Source organism: Podarcis muralis, chromosome 10, assembly GCF_964188315.1.
Source record: "Podarcis muralis chromosome 10, rPodMur119.hap1.1, whole genome shotgun sequence".
In the NCBI taxonomy this organism is placed as follows: domain Eukaryota; kingdom Metazoa; phylum Chordata; class Lepidosauria; order Squamata; family Lacertidae; genus Podarcis; species Podarcis muralis.
Genome location: NC_135664.1, coordinates 77,632,441 through 77,650,220, shown reverse-complemented (window position 1 = coordinate 77,650,220; position 17,780 = coordinate 77,632,441). Strand labels below are relative to the sequence as shown.

General features: G+C 56.8%; 2 protein-coding genes across 12 annotated transcripts in view; one reads left to right on the top strand and one right to left on the bottom strand.

The window, feature by feature from the left end:
• Positions 1-893: 893 nt before the first annotated feature.
• ADM2 (adrenomedullin 2) lies at positions 894-9,015 on the bottom strand. The gene is made up of 2 exons (XM_028747639.2): positions 8,675-9,015; positions 894-1,633 (listed from the first exon to the last, which is right to left on the bottom strand). Exons 1-2 carry the CDS (start codon positions 8,821-8,823, stop codon positions 1,240-1,242), a joined length of 543 nt encoding a protein of 180 aa, XP_028603472.2. The 5' UTR covers positions 8,824-9,015; the 3' UTR covers positions 894-1,239.
• A 7,873-nt stretch (positions 9,016-16,888) lies between these two features.
• The window catches only part of SBF1 (SET binding factor 1), a 41,754-nt gene continuing 40,862 nt past the window's right edge, over positions 16,889-17,780 (top strand). For all 11 annotated transcript variants that reach the window (XM_028745427.2, XM_028745426.2, XM_028745420.2 and 8 more), the window contains exon 1: positions 16,889-17,076. In XM_028745427.2, coding sequence (XP_028601260.2) covers positions 16,971-17,076 — 106 coding nt within the window. In that variant the 5' untranslated portion in view covers positions 16,889-16,970. The remainder of the gene's footprint in view (positions 17,077-17,780) is intronic.

Here is a 17,780-nt window from a genome sequence, read left to right as displayed (position 1 = left end):
GGTGGCACTTTGGTCTAAACAACTGAGCCTAAGGCATGCCAATCAGCAGGTCGGCGGTTCAAATCCCCGCAACGGAGTGAGCTCGCATTGCCCTGTCCCACCTCCTGAGAACCTAGCAGTTTGAAAGCACAAAGTGCAAGTAGATAAATAGGTACCACTGTGGCAAGAAGGTAAACAGCATTTCCGTGCGCTGCTCTGGTTCGCCAGAAGCGGCTTAGTGCTGCTGACCACGTGACCCGGAAGCTGGGGACAAACACTGGCTCCCTCGGACAGTAAAGCGAGATGAGCGCTGCAACCCCAGAGTCATCCGCGACTGGACCTAACGGTCAGGGGTCCCTTTACCTTTACCTATATATAGGGTGCCTCCATTCTGCATGGACTGGTAGCCTGGCAACATGTGCAAATGGTCTGAGATGCCTGTTAGGTCCATAAATTACCATATAGCATATATTCAACACAAAAAACAGCGACAATTTGTTGTTGACAAAGGACAGCTGGACATAGGGCCCCATTACCTTCAGGAGCTGAGGGCCGCATCAAACCTCAATCCGGCCCTGGCTGTGCTCCCCCCCCCCATGGGAACTCCAACATTTTTAAATGGTTTGCATTTTTTGCTGCACATCACCCTGTTGTTTTATGGCAGAGCAACATAGAAATACATTGCATAAATAAATAAAAAGGAAGGTGGTCTAGGCTGTCTTGCTCTCACATCCTTCAGTTTGCTTCGATGGGTGTTTGGCTCTTGGGCTGACTGCCTTTCTCGAGTCTCAAGGGACACCCGGAGGGGAGGGGAGTCTGGCATTTCTTTTTATTGTGAGGGGTACTTCCTCATAGAAATGGGCATGGCCTCAGGCCCACCCCCAAATGCATATGAAAACTCCTGGCAAAAGAAAGACCATCACTTAGATGTTTATTATTTTCCATAACAAGTGCAAGTGTAGGAGTTGTGTTTGGTGTAACATTGTGCACAGTCCTTCCAGCCCTCATATGCACCCGCCTCTCCTGCAGGGGGGTCTGGGGCGGCTGCTTTGCTCCTTTCCATCAGATGGCCAAGACACCCCTCAGCCGGCTCTAGTCAGGGCTTGGGCCCTGGTTGCTTCTTCACGGCCCCCTCCAGCGGGGGATTCCCTTCAGTGCAGAAACCCCCATCCAGACTGCCAGAGAGGCCAGGGCAGCTGCTCCGAGATGTGCCAGGGGAAGGCAGGAGACCCTCTCCAGTCCTGGAGTCCGTTGCTTCCCTCACCCATAGCTGTGGGGGCTGCTGGGGTTCATGGGGGCGGATTCCTGAAGTCCCAACTGGCCCTTCAGAAGCCAGAGCCGATGGCTCAGGTTCTGCACTTGGCAGGTGCCCAGGGCACAGCCGACACGCATCAGCTGCGCGCGGTGCAGGCGGGGGGCTGCCTGGCGCTTTGGACGGGGGGCTGGAGTCCATGGGAGCCGGTGCTGGGGGGGCCTGCCAGGCTGCTGGGGATCCAGTCTGCGCCTGGGGAGGACGGAGAGGTGGAGCCAGCTTCCTGGCGTCGCCACGGGAGGCTTCCAGGCCGGCCACATTCTGGCCGTCTTGTCCAAAAGCTCTTCTGTCGTCAGCCTCTTCCGCAGCCAGGCTGGTGGGTGGCTTCTAGCCCAGGGCTTCCTGCAACGAGAGGATGGAAGAGGTGCCATGAGCCCTCGCCCTCCGCTGGCAGCAGGAGGGAAAGAGGCATGTTGGAGCAGGAGCACAAATACTTGCAGGAGCAGCCACAGCCTGTTTATAGGGGGATCAGAGCCGCCTCCCCCCCCCCGCCTATGTGGTCCCTGGGGGTGCAGGGGCCACACCTACTTCTGCACTGCCCAGGCCCAGAGCCGCCATGTGCCCTCGCAGGGCTGGCTCATGGAATGTTGCTTGAAACGGCTTGGCTGCCCTTGCCCAGAAACTGCGCACAAAATTCTTTCTCATGGAGGAGGAGGAGTGCTCGTCACAGGTGAGTCTGCCTCTCCATGGGATGGTCCAGGCAGGGTGAGAGTGAGGCCTGTCAGAGCAGAAAAAGCACAGACAAAGGCCCAGCCTGACTCAAGAAGAGGGCTCTGTGGGGGAGGCTGCAGATCTGGGTCAGCATATTTGGGTGGGTGTACAGCGCAGCCTCTCGGGGAGAGAAACCTGAGGGTTGCCACTGTGGTGCCAGGCCCAATTCAAAGTACTCATGGTTGCCTTCCAACCCCTAAACAGCTTGTCAGGTGCTCACCTGGAGGTGCACATGGGCGTCTCCAGGACCTGGCTAGCCCTGAAGGTCAGCAAGGAAGACCCCACTGCCAGAGCCTCCCGCCAGGTGCATCAGGTTGGCACTGGACACGTGAGACAGGGTCAGAGAAGGGCAAGCCTCGCACCCCAGGCGAATTTTCCTATAGCCCAAAGGAATCTCCATCTCCACAACCCCACTGAGTTTCAGGGCTCTGCCTGGGGATCCCCCTCCATCCTAACAGCAGCAGGAATAAGGCAGTTTGGGACATGCGCTTTTTTGAGAATGGGCTGCCTGAGAAAGACCCTTTTGCCTCCAATGTCATAGACAAGAAAACCAGACTGTTCCCTCCTAAAGTCCACTTTGCTCAGTGTGATTCGCTCTCAAGAACCCAGGCATAGGACAACAGTCTTGGGTATCTTTCTTGGAGAAAATCGTGTGAGGTCTGGTACTGGGAGTCAGAAAATATGACTTGGTCTTTGTGTGTGGAGCTTGTGCAGAGTGTGGGACGATGGGCACCCTTGCTGTGTGTGTGTGCATGCGCGCACATGTGTACACTTGTATAGCTGTGACTTGTGTCCCCTTCTCCCTGCTGTGTCCTTTTATGGCCAATAGACATGCCAGCCTCCCAGGCCATTGGAGATGGCTGCCATTCTCAGAGACAACTGCGGCTCTTCCACTCACTCCCGTTAAAAAACTTAATGTTCTGTATTTGGGTTTTCTCTCAGAATTAATTACTGTAATAGGAAGCTGCTTTTTAAAGGGCTCCCCCCCCCCCAGTCCTCTCTGTGGGGGACCCAGATCCTGAATGAGATCAGAGGAGAAGCAGGGGCAGAGCCCCCTTTTGGGTGGGGAGATGAGTTCCCACCCAGTCCAGGGACAGGTCCCCTTGCCCACGTCCTGCTGGGAACCTTGGAAGCCACCGAATTCCAAGTCAGAGCCCTGCTCCATCTGGTTCAGTACTGTCCGCACTGACTGGCAGCAGCTCTCCAGGGTTTCAGGCAAGGTCCATGCGCAGCCATTGCGGATTGGACCTGGGCCCTGCATGTGGAGCGGGTGCTCTGTCCCTGAACTATTGCCCTTCTCAGATCAATGAGGCAAAAAGTCGGCTGGGGCAGAAGGAATATTTGACACATTTAAATGAAGCAACATTTCATTGCTTGAAACTGGTAGACTTCAACCTCGGCTTTTGCTTTTGACAGATGCTTGTTAAAAGCTCAGCTCTTGGCCTTTGTAACTGAGCAGATGCAGACCTGCCTGGCTGGCCATCCTCATAGGAAGACGGTGGTTCCAGGAAGGGCAGCCCCCCACCTCTGTGGCAGGACACAGCAAGGGGGGGTCATCTCTTGAGGGCCATGCTCTGCACCAGTCGTGAAGAGACTCGTGAGCTGAGCCCAGAAGCTCCCTCTAACCCCAGCAGTCCCTCCTTGAGGACCTTGGACGGCCTCTGTTTGGTCCCCCGTGAGGCCAGGCCCCTCGGCCTTGGCTGCCTGGAGAGGCATCACGGCCAGCACGTCTCTCTGGGTGGCGGCAACCGTCTCTTCCAGACCACAAGAGAAACTATGTGTGGCCTAGCCCTGACGCAACCTGCTGATCCACCTTTTCTATTTGAGAAGCGGGATGGGGCGGCGGGGGGGGGGGGAGAATGAATGAGGAGAGGAGAGAGCATGTGTCAGGTTGGGGCATGGAGAAGGATGTCAGCTTCCTTCCACCAGGGAAGAGGAACTGGTCTGGAGGAGGGGAGGAGGCGGGAGAGACTGGGAGATGGCCAGAGGGAAGGAGCAGGGCGGGAGGCGGGGAGGAGCGCAGGCAAGGCAAGGGAGCTGTACCTGCCACAGGACACGTACGCTTGGCAGGCAGGCGGCAAGGAGGGAGCGGAGGCCAGCTGCATCAAAGGCCCGTAGCCCACACACAGGCCAGGTTCAAAAGCCTCTCTCCAACCGTCACCACAGTTTCAGGTAACAGGACAAGAGGAGCTGCCTCTCCCCTCCACAAGCGAGGGCGCCTGGCACAGCTGCAGCTGGGTGTGATGACTGCCTGGCTCTGCAGAGGCCTTGGTCCTCTGGCCTGTGGGGTGTGTGTGTGTGTGTGTGTGTGTGTGTGTGTGTGAGAGAGAGAGAGAGAGAGAGAGAGAGAGAGAGAGAGAGACAGAGAGAGAGATGTTTGCTTCTGCAAATGCAGCCTAGGATTGCATCAGCTTTTTGAGCGGGCACATCACACAACCGGCTTCTCTTTGGTTTGGGAGCCACTAAGACCCCGAGATCGTTTCTGCACACTTGGTTTCCCCATCCTATACTTGTGACTCTGATTCTTTGCACAGAGGCGGTTTTAGGGTAGCGCAACTGGTTCTGCCCCACTGGGTGTTGGCGCCACAGGGGGCGCCAAATTTTATTGTTGAACCACTGAAATTTGAGAGCCCAAGAGCCATCCCTACTTTGCACCTACATGCAGGACTCTACATTTATCACTGTAGGTTTTCATTCTGTTGGTTTCAGCCCAGTTTTCCAGCCTGTCAAGATCTTTTGAACCTGTACTCTTGTTTTCTGAGGTCCTCATCCCCTTCCCAGCTTGGCATCAGCATCCTCCAGACTCCAAGTAATCGAAAGGAATGCTGAGCAGGACAGCTCAAGACCTCCCAGCCGGCCGACACAGAGCCACTCATCGTGGGCACTCAGTGGGCACAGCTGCCCAGCCAGTTTTAGATCCACCTCAAAGGAGTCTTTGTCCAGCCTCTATTTTACCTACTTGCCAACAAGATAACGTGGGAGACACTTTGTCAAATGTTTTGCTGAAATCAAGATATACTATGTTCATTGAAGATAAAGCAACCAGACTAGTCACTCTAGACAAAATGACGGGAGAGAAGGTTGGTCTTGCAAGCCATACAGTTGATCAACCCATTCTGGCTCCAAGTCATCCCGCCCGGAAACCAATGTCCCCACTGTGGAAGGAAGCGTGGATCCAGAATTAGTCTCCACAGTCACTTACAGACTCATTGTTAAAACTGTTTTTATGGAAGACCATCTTACACGGCTACGAGGGATCGCCGAAGAAGAAAGATTTTCTAGATGGCCACAGACTGACCTCTTACTCATCTTGTATTGACCAGTATTTTTTGGAGACACTCCCCTCTTCCCTTTTGCAGACAGACATTTGCCCACCTCCAGACATAAACACCCATACCTTCCTTACACACACACACACACACACACACACACACACACACGGAGGGAGGGAGGGAGGGAGGGAGGGAGGGAGAGAGAGAGAGGTGATTCATTCCTTGTTTTAGTCACAACCAAATATGATTTTTAAACTGCTGACCATGACTTTGGTAATTGTTTTGGATTTAAAAACAACACCTATATTGTAAGCCATCCTGTGTGGCAAAGTGGGGTGATATAAATACTCTGCTCAAACAAGCCTGTCTGCCAGCTCCCCGTCCTCTGCAGCCCTTCCACTCATCCTGGGCGTTAACCCTCCTGACACCATCCTCCCAGGTGTGAAATGTCTCCGCTGCCTGAGATGTCCCCCTGCTTTGCTCATTGCAGTTCCCACTCTCTCATCTGCCCTCTGCCCAGTACTTCCTTGTTGCTTAGCCTTGAATCAGCCTTGATGGAAACTGTCCTGGTACTCTGGGCAGATTCCATCTGCCACAAATGAGCATTTCCTGCCATCCCTGGATGGGGTGCGGGCAAAGCAGCATCTCTTGCCATTAGCTTGAATAGGAAAAATGCCTCAGGAGCTGATGCAACAGCTGGAAGCCTGTAGGGGAGCCACAAACCTAAGCCAAAAATCATAATTTGCACTTCGCAGTAGGTGCCTCAATAAAAGTTTGTCTTTCAGCTGGGAAGACTCCAGTTCCAATCTCTGCTTGGCTGTGCTGACCCTGAACCAGTCTCTCTCCCTTAGGCTGTTCTGTTTCACAGGACTGTTGGGACGATGTGGGTCTCCCTGGAGGAAGGGCAGGTGGGGCTGTAATTCATTCCCCATTCTGCTCTGCCATTGAGGGCCGAAACCAAAGACAACAGTTGCATCACAGCTGAATGCTGGGTAAACACAGCAGGAGGCGCTTGTGGGGACCACGGCCTTCTCTGGCTTAGGGAGCTGTTCCACCCGCCTTCATGGAAGCCTTGCTTGCTTGTCCATCTCCAGGCTCCCAAGTGCTGCATGGCTGAGGGGAGCGATGGTTCAGCTGGGCTCCCATTCATCCCCTGGGCTTCCACCTGCTGCTCACCCCCTTTAGCACTGGAGCAGGGGCTAGAGGGACCAGAGAAGATGCTGGCATACTGCCCAGCTGTGGTCCCAAGCAAACAGCTGGATGCCCCCATCCCCTGGCTCACAGACAGAGGAGGGAGCAAGACACAGAAGCCAGCCCCCCCCAATGCCTTGCCCCCTACCCCCATCCTCTGAGCAGAACTCGTGGGCTGCAGTGGTCAAAGGTCTGCAGGGTCTCCCCACCCCCCACTGTGTCAACACACTTCCTGGAGCTGTATTTTCAACAGCAGCAGAAGAGCCTTGGGGAGACCCGCCAGTCCTTGGCCGAAAACCCTCCATCCTTCTCTGCAGGGACTGGCAGCCTGCCCACTGCCCAGCGGGAGAGCCAACAGCTCTAGTCCACAGCGCAGCCAGCAGCGTGCCCAACCCTCCTGCTCCAAGCGATGCCCGCTGAACCCCTGCCTGCCCTTCCGCTGCCTTGGCTCAGGGGCAACTCCGGTTCAGGTTCACTTCCCCCCAGCCATCCGATGGTCAGGTGACGAGCCAGACATCCAGCCCTGAGTGCCTGAACCCTCACCCACTCAGCTGCTCCCGGCCTGGCTGACAGAAACGCTCTGACTGCCCAGGTGCTTGGAGTTGAAGCACCCAAAGGTGCCAAGTCATGCCACACTCACATGCCCCACACTGTTGCCAGCTGGGCAGTCAGCAACTTCTGAGGACCCAGACACTCACAGCAGGGATCAATTCTCTCTCTCTCTCTCTCTCTCTCTCTCTCTCTCTCTCTCTCCCTGTACTTGCGTTAAGGCCCAGCTCGCCCAAACCCATTTTCTCTGCCATGTGCCCCCTCCCTGCATAAGTCTCGTTTGCGCACCCACCCCCTTTTCACAGAGAGGTATCCCAATCAGTGTATAGCCTGGCTTGCTTCCTTAAGCTGCCCTCTCTCTTAGCAGGCAGGCATTTTCCCAGGCAACATATTCAACTGTATATAGAATTTATTTAACAACATTTATATACTGCTTCATTGTCAACGGAACCCCTAGGCAAGTGTGTGCATGTGCCTGCTTGTATGTGCCAAACATTTTCACAAATGGGAGCTCTACACTGGTTCAATTCCTTGCTAAAGGGGACACATCCTCCTGCTGGGATGACAGAGAGGACGTCTTCATCATGGCGCAATGGGCCAGTGCGTCTGGCTGTTAACCAGGAGGTTAGTGGTTCAAGCCCACCTAGGGATGGCTGTGGGCAGGATTCCTGCATTGCGAGGGGTTGGACTAGATGACCCTCGGGACCCTTCCAACTCCACAGTTCCAGGGTGCTAGGATGGTTACTGCTGCTTTACCATGGCTTCTATCTCATCTGCGCCTTGCGTGTTTTCTGGAGATGATGATTTATTAAATTTGTATGCCGCCCCAAACCCGCAGGTCTCAGGGCTGTTACAACCGCCTAGCGGAGGTTTGCCTCTGTCTGCTGTCGCAGAGCTTGAAAGGAGATCCTCGCAGGGCTGAAGCGGGTGGCAGGCTGGCACCCCCATTCCAGCCCAGGCCAAAAGCGCAGCCCCCAAAATCCAGGGGAAGGGGATTCCTTCCTTCCCATCTGAGCATATTTGGGGGTATCCCGACCACCACCCCTATTTTAGGCGAGAGCTCCGGGCTGCTGTGGGGAATGGAAGGGCTGGGGGCGAGCAAAGGGTCTTTCTTTAGGCTGATCCCAACAGGCGCGACCCAATTCTCCCAAGAGTAACTCCTGGAGCCCCCCCCCCCCAACTCCCTGCCCCACCGCGGCGGCTCCCGGACACGTTCGGCCATGGCGGGGGTCGCTCCTCTGCCAGAGAAAGAAGCCGGTTCTCGGGCCGGTCCCTGGAACTCCCTTCCACTGGACTGCACGCCCCTCCCGAAGGGCAAAGAGGGATTCCAGCTGGCAGGGGCGAGGGAGGGGCATTCCCTTTTCTTAAGGGAAATTCCCTTATTCCGAATAGGATTCCTCGCAAGAAAAGGGAAAAGTTGACAGCTCAGCGGCTCCCCACACGCCCCACCACTCTCTCTGCCAGGGGACATGAAATGGGGGTGAGCAGGCGGGCCTCTCCGCTCCGCTTTGAGGCGGCCTCCGTCGGGGAAGGGCTCCGGTCACCTCTCGGCCCCATTTCAGGCTCCAAAACACCCACCCCACCCCCACCCCACGGCTGCCGACCTTCGCCCTCCCTGGAGGGGACGGAGCAGGAGGAGAGTTCTCCGACGGGGACTCACCTGGGCGACAGCGGCCAGATGCGCCCCGATGGGGCGGGCGAGGCGGACTCGGCTCCCGGCAGGTGAAGGAGCAGCGCGAGGAGCGGGAAGAGGAGGAGGAGGCGACAGCGGCTGATGCAAGCGGGCTCCCGGCGCAGCGGGCGCTTCATGGCGGCGCCGAGGGCTCCAGGGTGCGAGGACCCGGTGGGGGGCGCTACCTCGCGCGGGAGCCGCTTGGCTCCAGTGCCGCCGTCGGGTGCAATTCTGGCTGGTGGAGCTGGGCTGCCCGGTCCTTCGGAGCGGCGAGAGTTTCCCAGGAATCCTCGACGGTGAGCTGGACGGCGCGCTGGCTCTCCTGGACGGCTCCACGATATATGACCCGCAGCAGCAGCAGTAGCAAACTGCCTCCCCGCGCCGTCCGACGCGGCTTAAATACCAGCCTCCCGGCCCCTGGGCGCTGCCCGGGCTGGCCAAGCCTCTGGAGGCTCCTTCCGCGACGGGGCGGGGCATCCAAGACCGCCACTGACTGGCTGGGGCCGCCCGGGAGAACGGGATGGCCGTCCGGGGTCACACCTCCCCCAAGCTCCCACGGGCCGCCCTGGGTCTCTCTGCGCTGACGACCCCCTCCCCGCCGCGGGGACGGGGGGAGTCGGAGAAACCGGGGAGAATCCCCCGTCGAGGGCGCCTTCGGGGTTCCTGCCTGCAGGGCCCGCGCCGCCCACTAGAGGGCGCCTGGACTCCAGGGCTGGCCAGGGATTAGGTCGCCCCGTCCGAAGAGACAAGCCGCAAACGAGGGACTCCTGGCCGGGGGGTCTGCGCGGCTCATTTCTTCCCCAAGAGACCCCCCCCCCATCCTCGCCGGTAGCCCCTCTGCGCAGGCAGGCCTGCCCCTTCCGGAGCGAGGAGCCCTTTGGACTGGTCCCCGTCTCCGCAAAGCACACCTGCCGGCCTGCCCCACACCTGAGGCCATGTTTCCAAGGGATGGCGGGGTGGGGCGGGGTGGGAGTCTTGCTGGCGCTTTGGATTAGCTGACCGGTGGGGAGATCGCGCAAGGGAAAGGGGGCGCAGCTGACCCCCCCCCCCAAAGCAGGGCTCGCGGTCACCGGGAAGCAGCTGGCAAAGATGAAATGGGTCCTGGCCCTCCTGTCAGAGGGGCTGCCAAGGATGCGGGAGCTGAGGATCCAGCCCCGGTCAGATCCAGTTCCCGCCCCCGCCCCGCCCTCTGGCTTGCTTCTGTGTATTTTCTACTTCGCAAGTGAAAACTAGCTTGGCTCTTCTGGTCACATCAGCGTGGAAAAAAAAAATGATGTCTTTGCAATTCGTGACCTCTCCATTTTAATATCACTCGGGAGGCTTCTCAGCTAAGTGTCCTCTCAGCAGCTCAATCCAGGGATCCAGAGTTATCTTTAAGAGGATCTCCAAAATTAGGTTAACAGGAGCTCTGCTTGGGCACAGAATGACCCCTGGGGACTGGCAGAGCCAGGGCAGGATCCCTGCCAAGGAGGCCAACTCCACACACACAGGCTCCGTGGGGCACAGGAGAGGTGGGCGGGCTCCATGCACAGAATGGGGCAGCATTAACAACAACAACAACAACAACAACAACAACAACAACAACAACAACAACAACAACAATAATAATAATACTGCCCTCACTCCCTGTCTGGACACACTCAGGCCCAAGGACTGAGATGGGGTTGCTGAGTCCCAGGATGTTAAACTGCCCCACGGAGAGGAATTAGGATGAGAAGCCAGGAGGCAGAGGGGCGGGAGGGAAGCGACTGTCCGCAAGGCCCAGCAGTCTCACTATTTGAAGGCTGGAACCAGCAGTTCCTAGACATTTTTCAGCCCCCCGGCCCCTGGTTCCATAAACGTATTCCTGGTGCCCCTACCCTGTCCTACAAAAAGCAATATTCCAGAATAGTGGTTTGCATGACCCACTAAGGAAGAGAACAACACAACAGAATTCAAAACAGTAGCAGTTAAGTGCACATTTATTCAAAATCCAATTAAAGTTACGTAGTTTAATTAATGTGACAAAACTGATGAACTTGATCCAGTGATAGATGCTTCTCAAAGCCTGATGGTCATTTATACCTCCAGCCCCCCATCACCCCCTGGCACCCCCCTGGGGAACCCTAGGGGGTGGTACCAACCACTCTGGGAGCCACTAGGCTAAACCATCTCATTTCTTCTGCATTTTTGTCCAGGTTCAGACTCTTTTCTCTCTTCCTTTCTGTGGGAAAGAGAAATCAAGGAGAACCAGAAACCAACAGGAGGCAAAAGGAGGACATTTTGAGACCCTGTGGTCAAGAAGGTGATAATCCTGCCTTTGTGGGGATAAGCTAGTGGAGGGGCCCCTTGTGGCTTCTGTTTTTTAAAAACAGTTTCCCCCTTTGCCTCCGAAGGCCTGGTGATCCCACTTGGGGGGGGGGGCGTCCACAAACCCTGCGAGGAGCCTCAGTGCCCCCTTGCCCAGAGTCAGGTACTGGGGGGGGGGGGAGTGGAGTCGGAGTCTGACTCAGGGAAGAGGCAGGGCAGGCAAAGGAGGGGCCAGGCGCTTCCCTGCCCTCTCCTGCCCCACTGCCCCCCAGAACCAGCGGGAAGAGCAGAGGCAGCTTCCAGGCAAGCAGAGGTGGGGGAAGATAAATAAGGAGGTGGAGGAGAGGGAATGGCTTCCTGCTGCTGCCAGTGAAGGATGTCAAGGAAATAATTTGTTGGAAGCCAACAAGAGTGGCAGGGATAACCCAGTCAGACGGTTGGCATCATCATCATCATCATCATCATCATCCTCATCATCTGCTCCACAGAGTGAGGTACAGCTGCCTAGACACAAGGCTGGTTTGCCTGGGGATTCAGGGCAGTGGAAACTGCTGTGTCCGCTTTGACAATAGTCAGCTGTCTTCCGTGTGCATTCCTTGGGCTGGGGAGGGCTCTTGACACCCAGGGATGCAGGAGATGATCCCAGGGCAAGACTGGATAGTAGAATCATAGAACTGCAGAGTTGGAAGGGACCTCAAGGGTCATCCAGTCCAATCCCCTGCAATGCAGCATGTCTTTGAACTGTAAGGCTCCTGGGGCAGGGACCTCGCTTGGTGTTGTCCTTCTATAGGACACGGTTGGTGCTTTAGAGTCAAAAGCAGAAGCACCAAGCGTGGGCAGAGCCAGGATGTAGGTTGGGGTGGCGGGCTTTATGTTGGGGGGGGGGGGAGCAGAACCGAGGCATCTGTGACATAATTGGTCGGTTAGTATTTTTATTTACTTGATTTAGGGGGCCAGCTGCCCCTCCCTGCCCCCCGGCTGTGCCCATGGGAGCAAGGGCAGTCACAGTCTCCAAGAGAAGGGGGAGCTGGTGCTGTGGGCATCCGTGGGTGGGCGCTTCTTCCACCACCTGGGCACCCGGAGCCCCCACTGGTGAAGCGGGGTGTGTGTGTCAGTGTCTCAAATTGAAGGTGCTGCTAGAGCTGGCTTCCGGTGTGTGTGTGTGGGGGGGGTGTTCATGCAGGTAATGCTAGCATCGGACAGGCAGCAAGCAAAGCCCAGGAGGTCTCTGTCCCTGAGCCCCATTTCTAGAGGCAGAGGCTGCCTGTCACCCACAGACCAGGGTCCTGAGCCTGGCTGGCATTGTGAGCCTTCTGAAGAAGCAGGTGGCAGGAGTCCACTTGGGGCTCCTGAAAGCTGTCCTGGTCAGCCAAATTGCTTTCTCAGACTCTGCTCTGGATTGAAGGGACTGAATTGAATACCTGAGGGAGGGAGGATTTGCCAAGGAAGCGTCTCATTGGCAGAGGGGCCCCACCCCCAGCATCTGCCCCGTTCAAGCGTACAGTTCTCTCCAGTCAAGAGAGGGCATTGCAGCTGCCCTCACCCAGAACAGGAGCAAGAGGTGTGATGAGGAATGCAGCCTGAACCTTTTAGACAGCAGTGCCGCCCCAAAGCCTGGATATCTTTAGAAACAATAACCCATAATTTCCCCCTGCTGATATAGGAAACCTGGGTCAATTCCATGACTCACTGACTGAGGGGCCAATAAAAGGACCCCCCCCCCCAAAGTTTCTGTATTGTTTCACGCAAGCAGGTAGCAGCAAAATTGCAGGAAGGCAGGCTCTTCTCCACAAGTTTCACTTCTTCAGAATCGCCAAATAATGCGTTTGCTTTTTCTAAATGAATGGACTTGTGAGGTCCAGGCTTGTGGCTGAACTGGGGTCACAGGCTAGACAGACCATGGGCCACACTGGAGCAGACTGCAAGCAAGTTTGCTGACAACAAGCCAGCCAAACAAACACACCCCCGCCTTGGCTTTCAGTTCCTTGAAGGTGGATGCTTGCGGTGCAGGAGGAAGAGGATGAAGGCCGAGTGATAGGTGTCCTTTTGCAAGGAAGATGGAAACCAGTTTCCCTTGCACAAGACTCCAGATGGGAGAAGCCACCAGAAGGTGCAGCCCATCTCCCTCATGCAACGCAGGAAGAAGAAGAAGAAGAGTTTGGATTTGATATCCCGCCTTTTACTCCCCTTCAGGAGTCTCAAAGCGGCTAACATTCTCCTTCCCCTTCCTTCCCCACAACAAACACTCTGTGAGGTGAGTGGGGCTGAGAGACTTCAGAGAAGTGTGACCGGCCCAAGGTCACCCAGCAGCTGCATGTGGAGGAGCGGAGACGCGAACCCGGTTCCCCAGATTACGAGACTACTGCTCTTAACCACTACACCCCACTGGCTCTCAACAGGAGACATCCATCTGCTTATGGGGTGGGAAGGTCAGCCAGGACAGGTCAGCTGTGGGTCCCAGGGGGCAGGTGGGGGGGAAGGCAGAACTCCTTGGGCAGAAGGGGATGCAGGGGTGCCAGGAGGACGGGGCCAGCCCATGACCAGAGAGTGATGCTTCAGGCCTTTTCCCTAGCCATCTCGCTCACTAATTCTGACCCAAAGCAGAGAGAGGCTTTGTTTCTCCAAGTCAAGAGGGGCTTGAACCTTCTTTGGCTACACACCAGCAGCAGTTCCCAGTTTGAGCTGGGAGAGAAGCGTGTGAGCTCTCTGGGGCTGTGGGGTGCCAAGTCCAGCTTATGAGACCTTTCCCTGCAGAAACCCCACCGCCGGCTCCCGTGTCTGGGAGGCAGCATGAAGCCTAGCCTGGACTGGGAGGTCCCTGTCCTTTGGCCCTCATCTGGTCAACCAAGTAGGGCTTGCTTTCCCGTCCAGCTTCTCTGCTCCATCCAGGCCCAGATGCAAGTAAGGTCACCCTCAGCCCAGGCCCTGTTCTGGCAAGTGGTCTGCAGAAGGAGAGCGTTTTCCTGGCATCTGGTGGGACTAGATGTGGCCGTGTCCGTAGGATGTGGAGAGGAAGCAACATGTATACCTTGTGTTTCACTGTGTTTCTTAACTGTTGTTGACACCGCGACCCCCAAATGTAATTATCCTGGCACTCACTCTGTGTCTTAATCATCTTGCAGCTGTTGCCAAAGGATAATCTTCCTCTTAAAACCAGACAGCGCACCCCAGTTGCCAGCTTTCGTGTTTGGAAGAGGCTGACTCATATTTGTACCACCCAGATTCTGGGATTTGTAGCATCTGACAAGCTGCATTAGAACTGCCTTACTGGATCAGATCCGCTAGTGCCCACATTCGGTTACAGCTGCCCTGGCTGCCTGGACCCTTCCAAGCCCAGTCCAAAGTGCTCTTTATGGCTCAGGACCCGATACCTTCTGGAATGCCTCTCCAAATACATATCTGGGTGCCTAAATCTTCATCTGAGGCACCACTCCTTGTGTTTTTAATATCTTGTTGGAAGCCGCCCAGAGTGGCTGGGGAAACCTAGCCAGATGGGCGGGATATAAATAACAAATTATTATTATTATTATTGAAGGAGAAGAAAAGGGCCTTCTCAGCCACGCCTCCTGCCTGTTTGATGCTCTCCTCAGTGAGGGCCACCTGGCACCGACACTGACATCTTTTTGGTGTCAGGTAAAAACTCACATTTCCCCCCAGGCTGATGATGATCTTTTTGCTGTTGGTGTGCTGCCAAAACTTCCTGCTGCTGTTATGGTTTGTTGGTTTGTTTGTTTGTTTGTTTGTTTGAGTATATAAGCAGTGACCCATTTTAGTAAGCTTCTCCTAACCTAGGCTGACACTGAGTCCAACAGTTGAGGGTGCCTCACCTGGGAGTCAGCATCCTGAAGGCAGTGGGGTTTGCTGCGAAACAGATGCGTCCAGGACTCAAGACCGGCAGCCGCCCCCCACAGCACCTGCCTTTCCCTCCCCCTGACTAATCTAAGGCTCTCCGTCTCCCAGGGGAATCTCGTAGAAATGAGCAGGCGTCACCAATCTCTCAAGACTTTCTTTTGTCTGGCAGCTGGTTCTCTTCCAGTTGGATTGTGTGCAGAACGCAAGAAGGATTTGCAGCCAGCTCACCTGCCTCCTAACCCTTCAGCCGACAACACTGGGAGGCATCAAAGAACAGTGGCTGACTCAGTGTTGGCAGAAGCGGAGAGGCTGGGAGCTCGATCTTGCCTGCCCTCTGTTCTTCTAAATCTGGCAAGGCGCCCTCCAGGAAGGGATCTGAAAGTGATCCAGGCTCCAGAAGGCGGCTGGCAAAAATGGAGACCCTCAGGTCGAAGCAAAGGCCAAGTTCCGTAGAGACGCATGGTTTAGCCTTCCACCTTGCATATGTTGCACAATGGAAAAGAGACACACTGAAAGCCTCGTAGTGTCAACACACATTTAGTATTCCTCACCCTCTGCTAACACTTTTGCATGTGGTCCTTTGTATTGACCCTGGACTTCTTGCCCTACTGCATGCAAAGGTTAAGTCTCTTTTGCAAATCAGAGAGGATTTTAGGACAAAGCGTTCTAGGGCAACACTTGGAAGGAAAAGGTAAGTTGAGCTTTATGCCCCTGGCCCAGGACAACACTGGGCTTCCCCAGGCACTTCTGATCTCATTTAATTCGATTATGTACAAGGCTAAAGGCTATCTTTCTGGGGAGGGGGGCCCTGGGGGATCCAGGCGCCCATCAGAAGACAGACCAGCAGAAAGGCCAGGGGGCTGGGGGGGGGGGCTGCGAGGCTAAAGAACTTGTGCAGCTGAAGAGGAGGTCACGTCAAGCCCAACCGCCAAGCCCCGTTGGGGGCCTCTAAATCGGTGGGTCCTTGGGAAGTCTGAAACATCTGTCCTAATCCTGGCTCTCAAATGGCTACTGGTCCCGAGGGCCACACTCTGCCTCCCCAGTCAGAGGCAGCTGGGCTTCTGGTCACAAGGAGCTGGAAACCACAGGAGGGGAGAGTTGCTGCTGCTGCTGCTGCTGCTGGGTTCCCCATTGGGCGTCTGGTTGGCATTGTGAGAAGGGGATGCTGGACTAGATGGGCTCCGTTGGGCCTGATCCAGCAGCCAGGCTCTTCTCATGTTCCTGACAACTTAGCGAAAAGGCCCATTTTAGAGTGCCATGGGGAGGACTTAGGAATGTGCCCAGCTGTGTACATGAAGCAAAGTTTTCCTGCACTTAAGCCTAGGTTGTTTATATACGTAATTCTTTGATAGCCAAATTGTAGTCTTTTGTCATTTTTTAATTTATTGGCAAGTTCTGTATTTTGCATTTTCCAATGCTGTTCGTTGTAATCTGCTTTGGGCACAGCCAGTGCTGGATTTACGTATAAGCTAATCAAGCTCTAGGTTAGGGCCCCACTCTCTTGGGGGCCCCCCAAAAATGGAAAAAACTGGACGTACATTTCCAAAATATAAGATAAAAACAAAATAAAATAAAACATCTATACAGCAATAGTATTTTGTAGGCTCCTGTGATGGGTACATATTTTGTAATGTGCAAATGGCCTGAGATACCTATGAGGTCCATCAATGACCATATAGCATATATTGAACCCATAAAACAGCGACTATTTGTTGTGGACAAAGGAGAGCTGGACATAGAAAGGGCCCCATTACCTTCAGGAGCTGAGGGCCACATCCAACCTCAATCCGGCCCTGCTCGACCGAGAGGGCGCAAGCTCCGGGAGGGAGGCGGGCGGGCAGAGAGACCCCGCGGACCCTCCGCCTTCTCCGTCGGAGGCAGCGTCTCCAGAGAGCCGGCGGCGGAGGGACCCGGGGCGGGCGGGCGGGCGGGCGGCGAGGCCCCGCCCCTCAGGGCCGGAGGAAGGAAGGGGCGGGCTCTGGCCCCGCGGAGGGCCAATGGGCAGCCTCCCCGGCCGCCGGGCCCCGCGCATTGGCTGGGGCGTCCCGGGCTGGGTCGCATCCCGCCGCCCAGGCAAGATGGCGGCGGCGGCGTCTGAGGAGGCGGCGGCGGCAGCGGCGGGAGGCGGCGCGGCCGGGCGGGGATGAGCCCCGGCGCCCTCGCGCCCCCCCACGCCGCCCTCGCGCGCCTGGCCATGGCCCGCCTGGCCGACTACTTCGTGGTGGTGGCCTTCGCGCACGGGAAGCGCGGTGAGTCGGGCGGGGGGGGGGCGGGAGGAGGGGGGAGCCGAGGCCCCGCGGAGCCCCGAGCAGACCGGGCCCGCCAGGCTCCCGGGGAGGCCGCCGCGCTCCCTCGGCCCAGTCGGAGCCCCCGCCGGGACGGGAGCTGGAGAGGCTGCCCGGGGGCCGCCGGGCGGGGGCGGAAGGGCCTGCGCAGCGCACCCGGGGGACGGAAGCGGCAGGCCCGGCACCTCCTCGCCGCCCTCTCCTGCCAACGAAGGCAAGCCGGCTGCCCGTCTCCCGGGAGCAGCCGCCTCGGGCCGGGGGGTTGGTGTGCTCGGCCCGCCGGACGGGGCCCCCCCGGGGCGGCAGCTGCACGCAGGTGCACGTGAGAATGCGAGCTTGGCAGGTGCAGCGCCCACGTGGGAGGCTGCGCCGGATGCAGGTCACGTGAGAAGCCCCCCCCCCCCCCAGCAGCTCCCGCTGCGCTGCGCGAATGTTTGGATGGGAAGGGGCCGAGCGCCGAGGGGGAGATGCTCGGGGCAGGGATGGTGGAGCCCTTCTGGCAAAGGGGGCTTGGGGTCCCGGCTAGGCGCTGCATCTCTTCTTCTGCTTCCTGGTACCTGAGTCATCAGGTAGATCCTGGCCCGAGAAAGGCAGGTCTCTGCAGGTCGAGCAGGTGAACCTGCTGCTTTTCCCTCTCGGGCTCCCCGCCTCTTGGCGGCCTCTCGCTG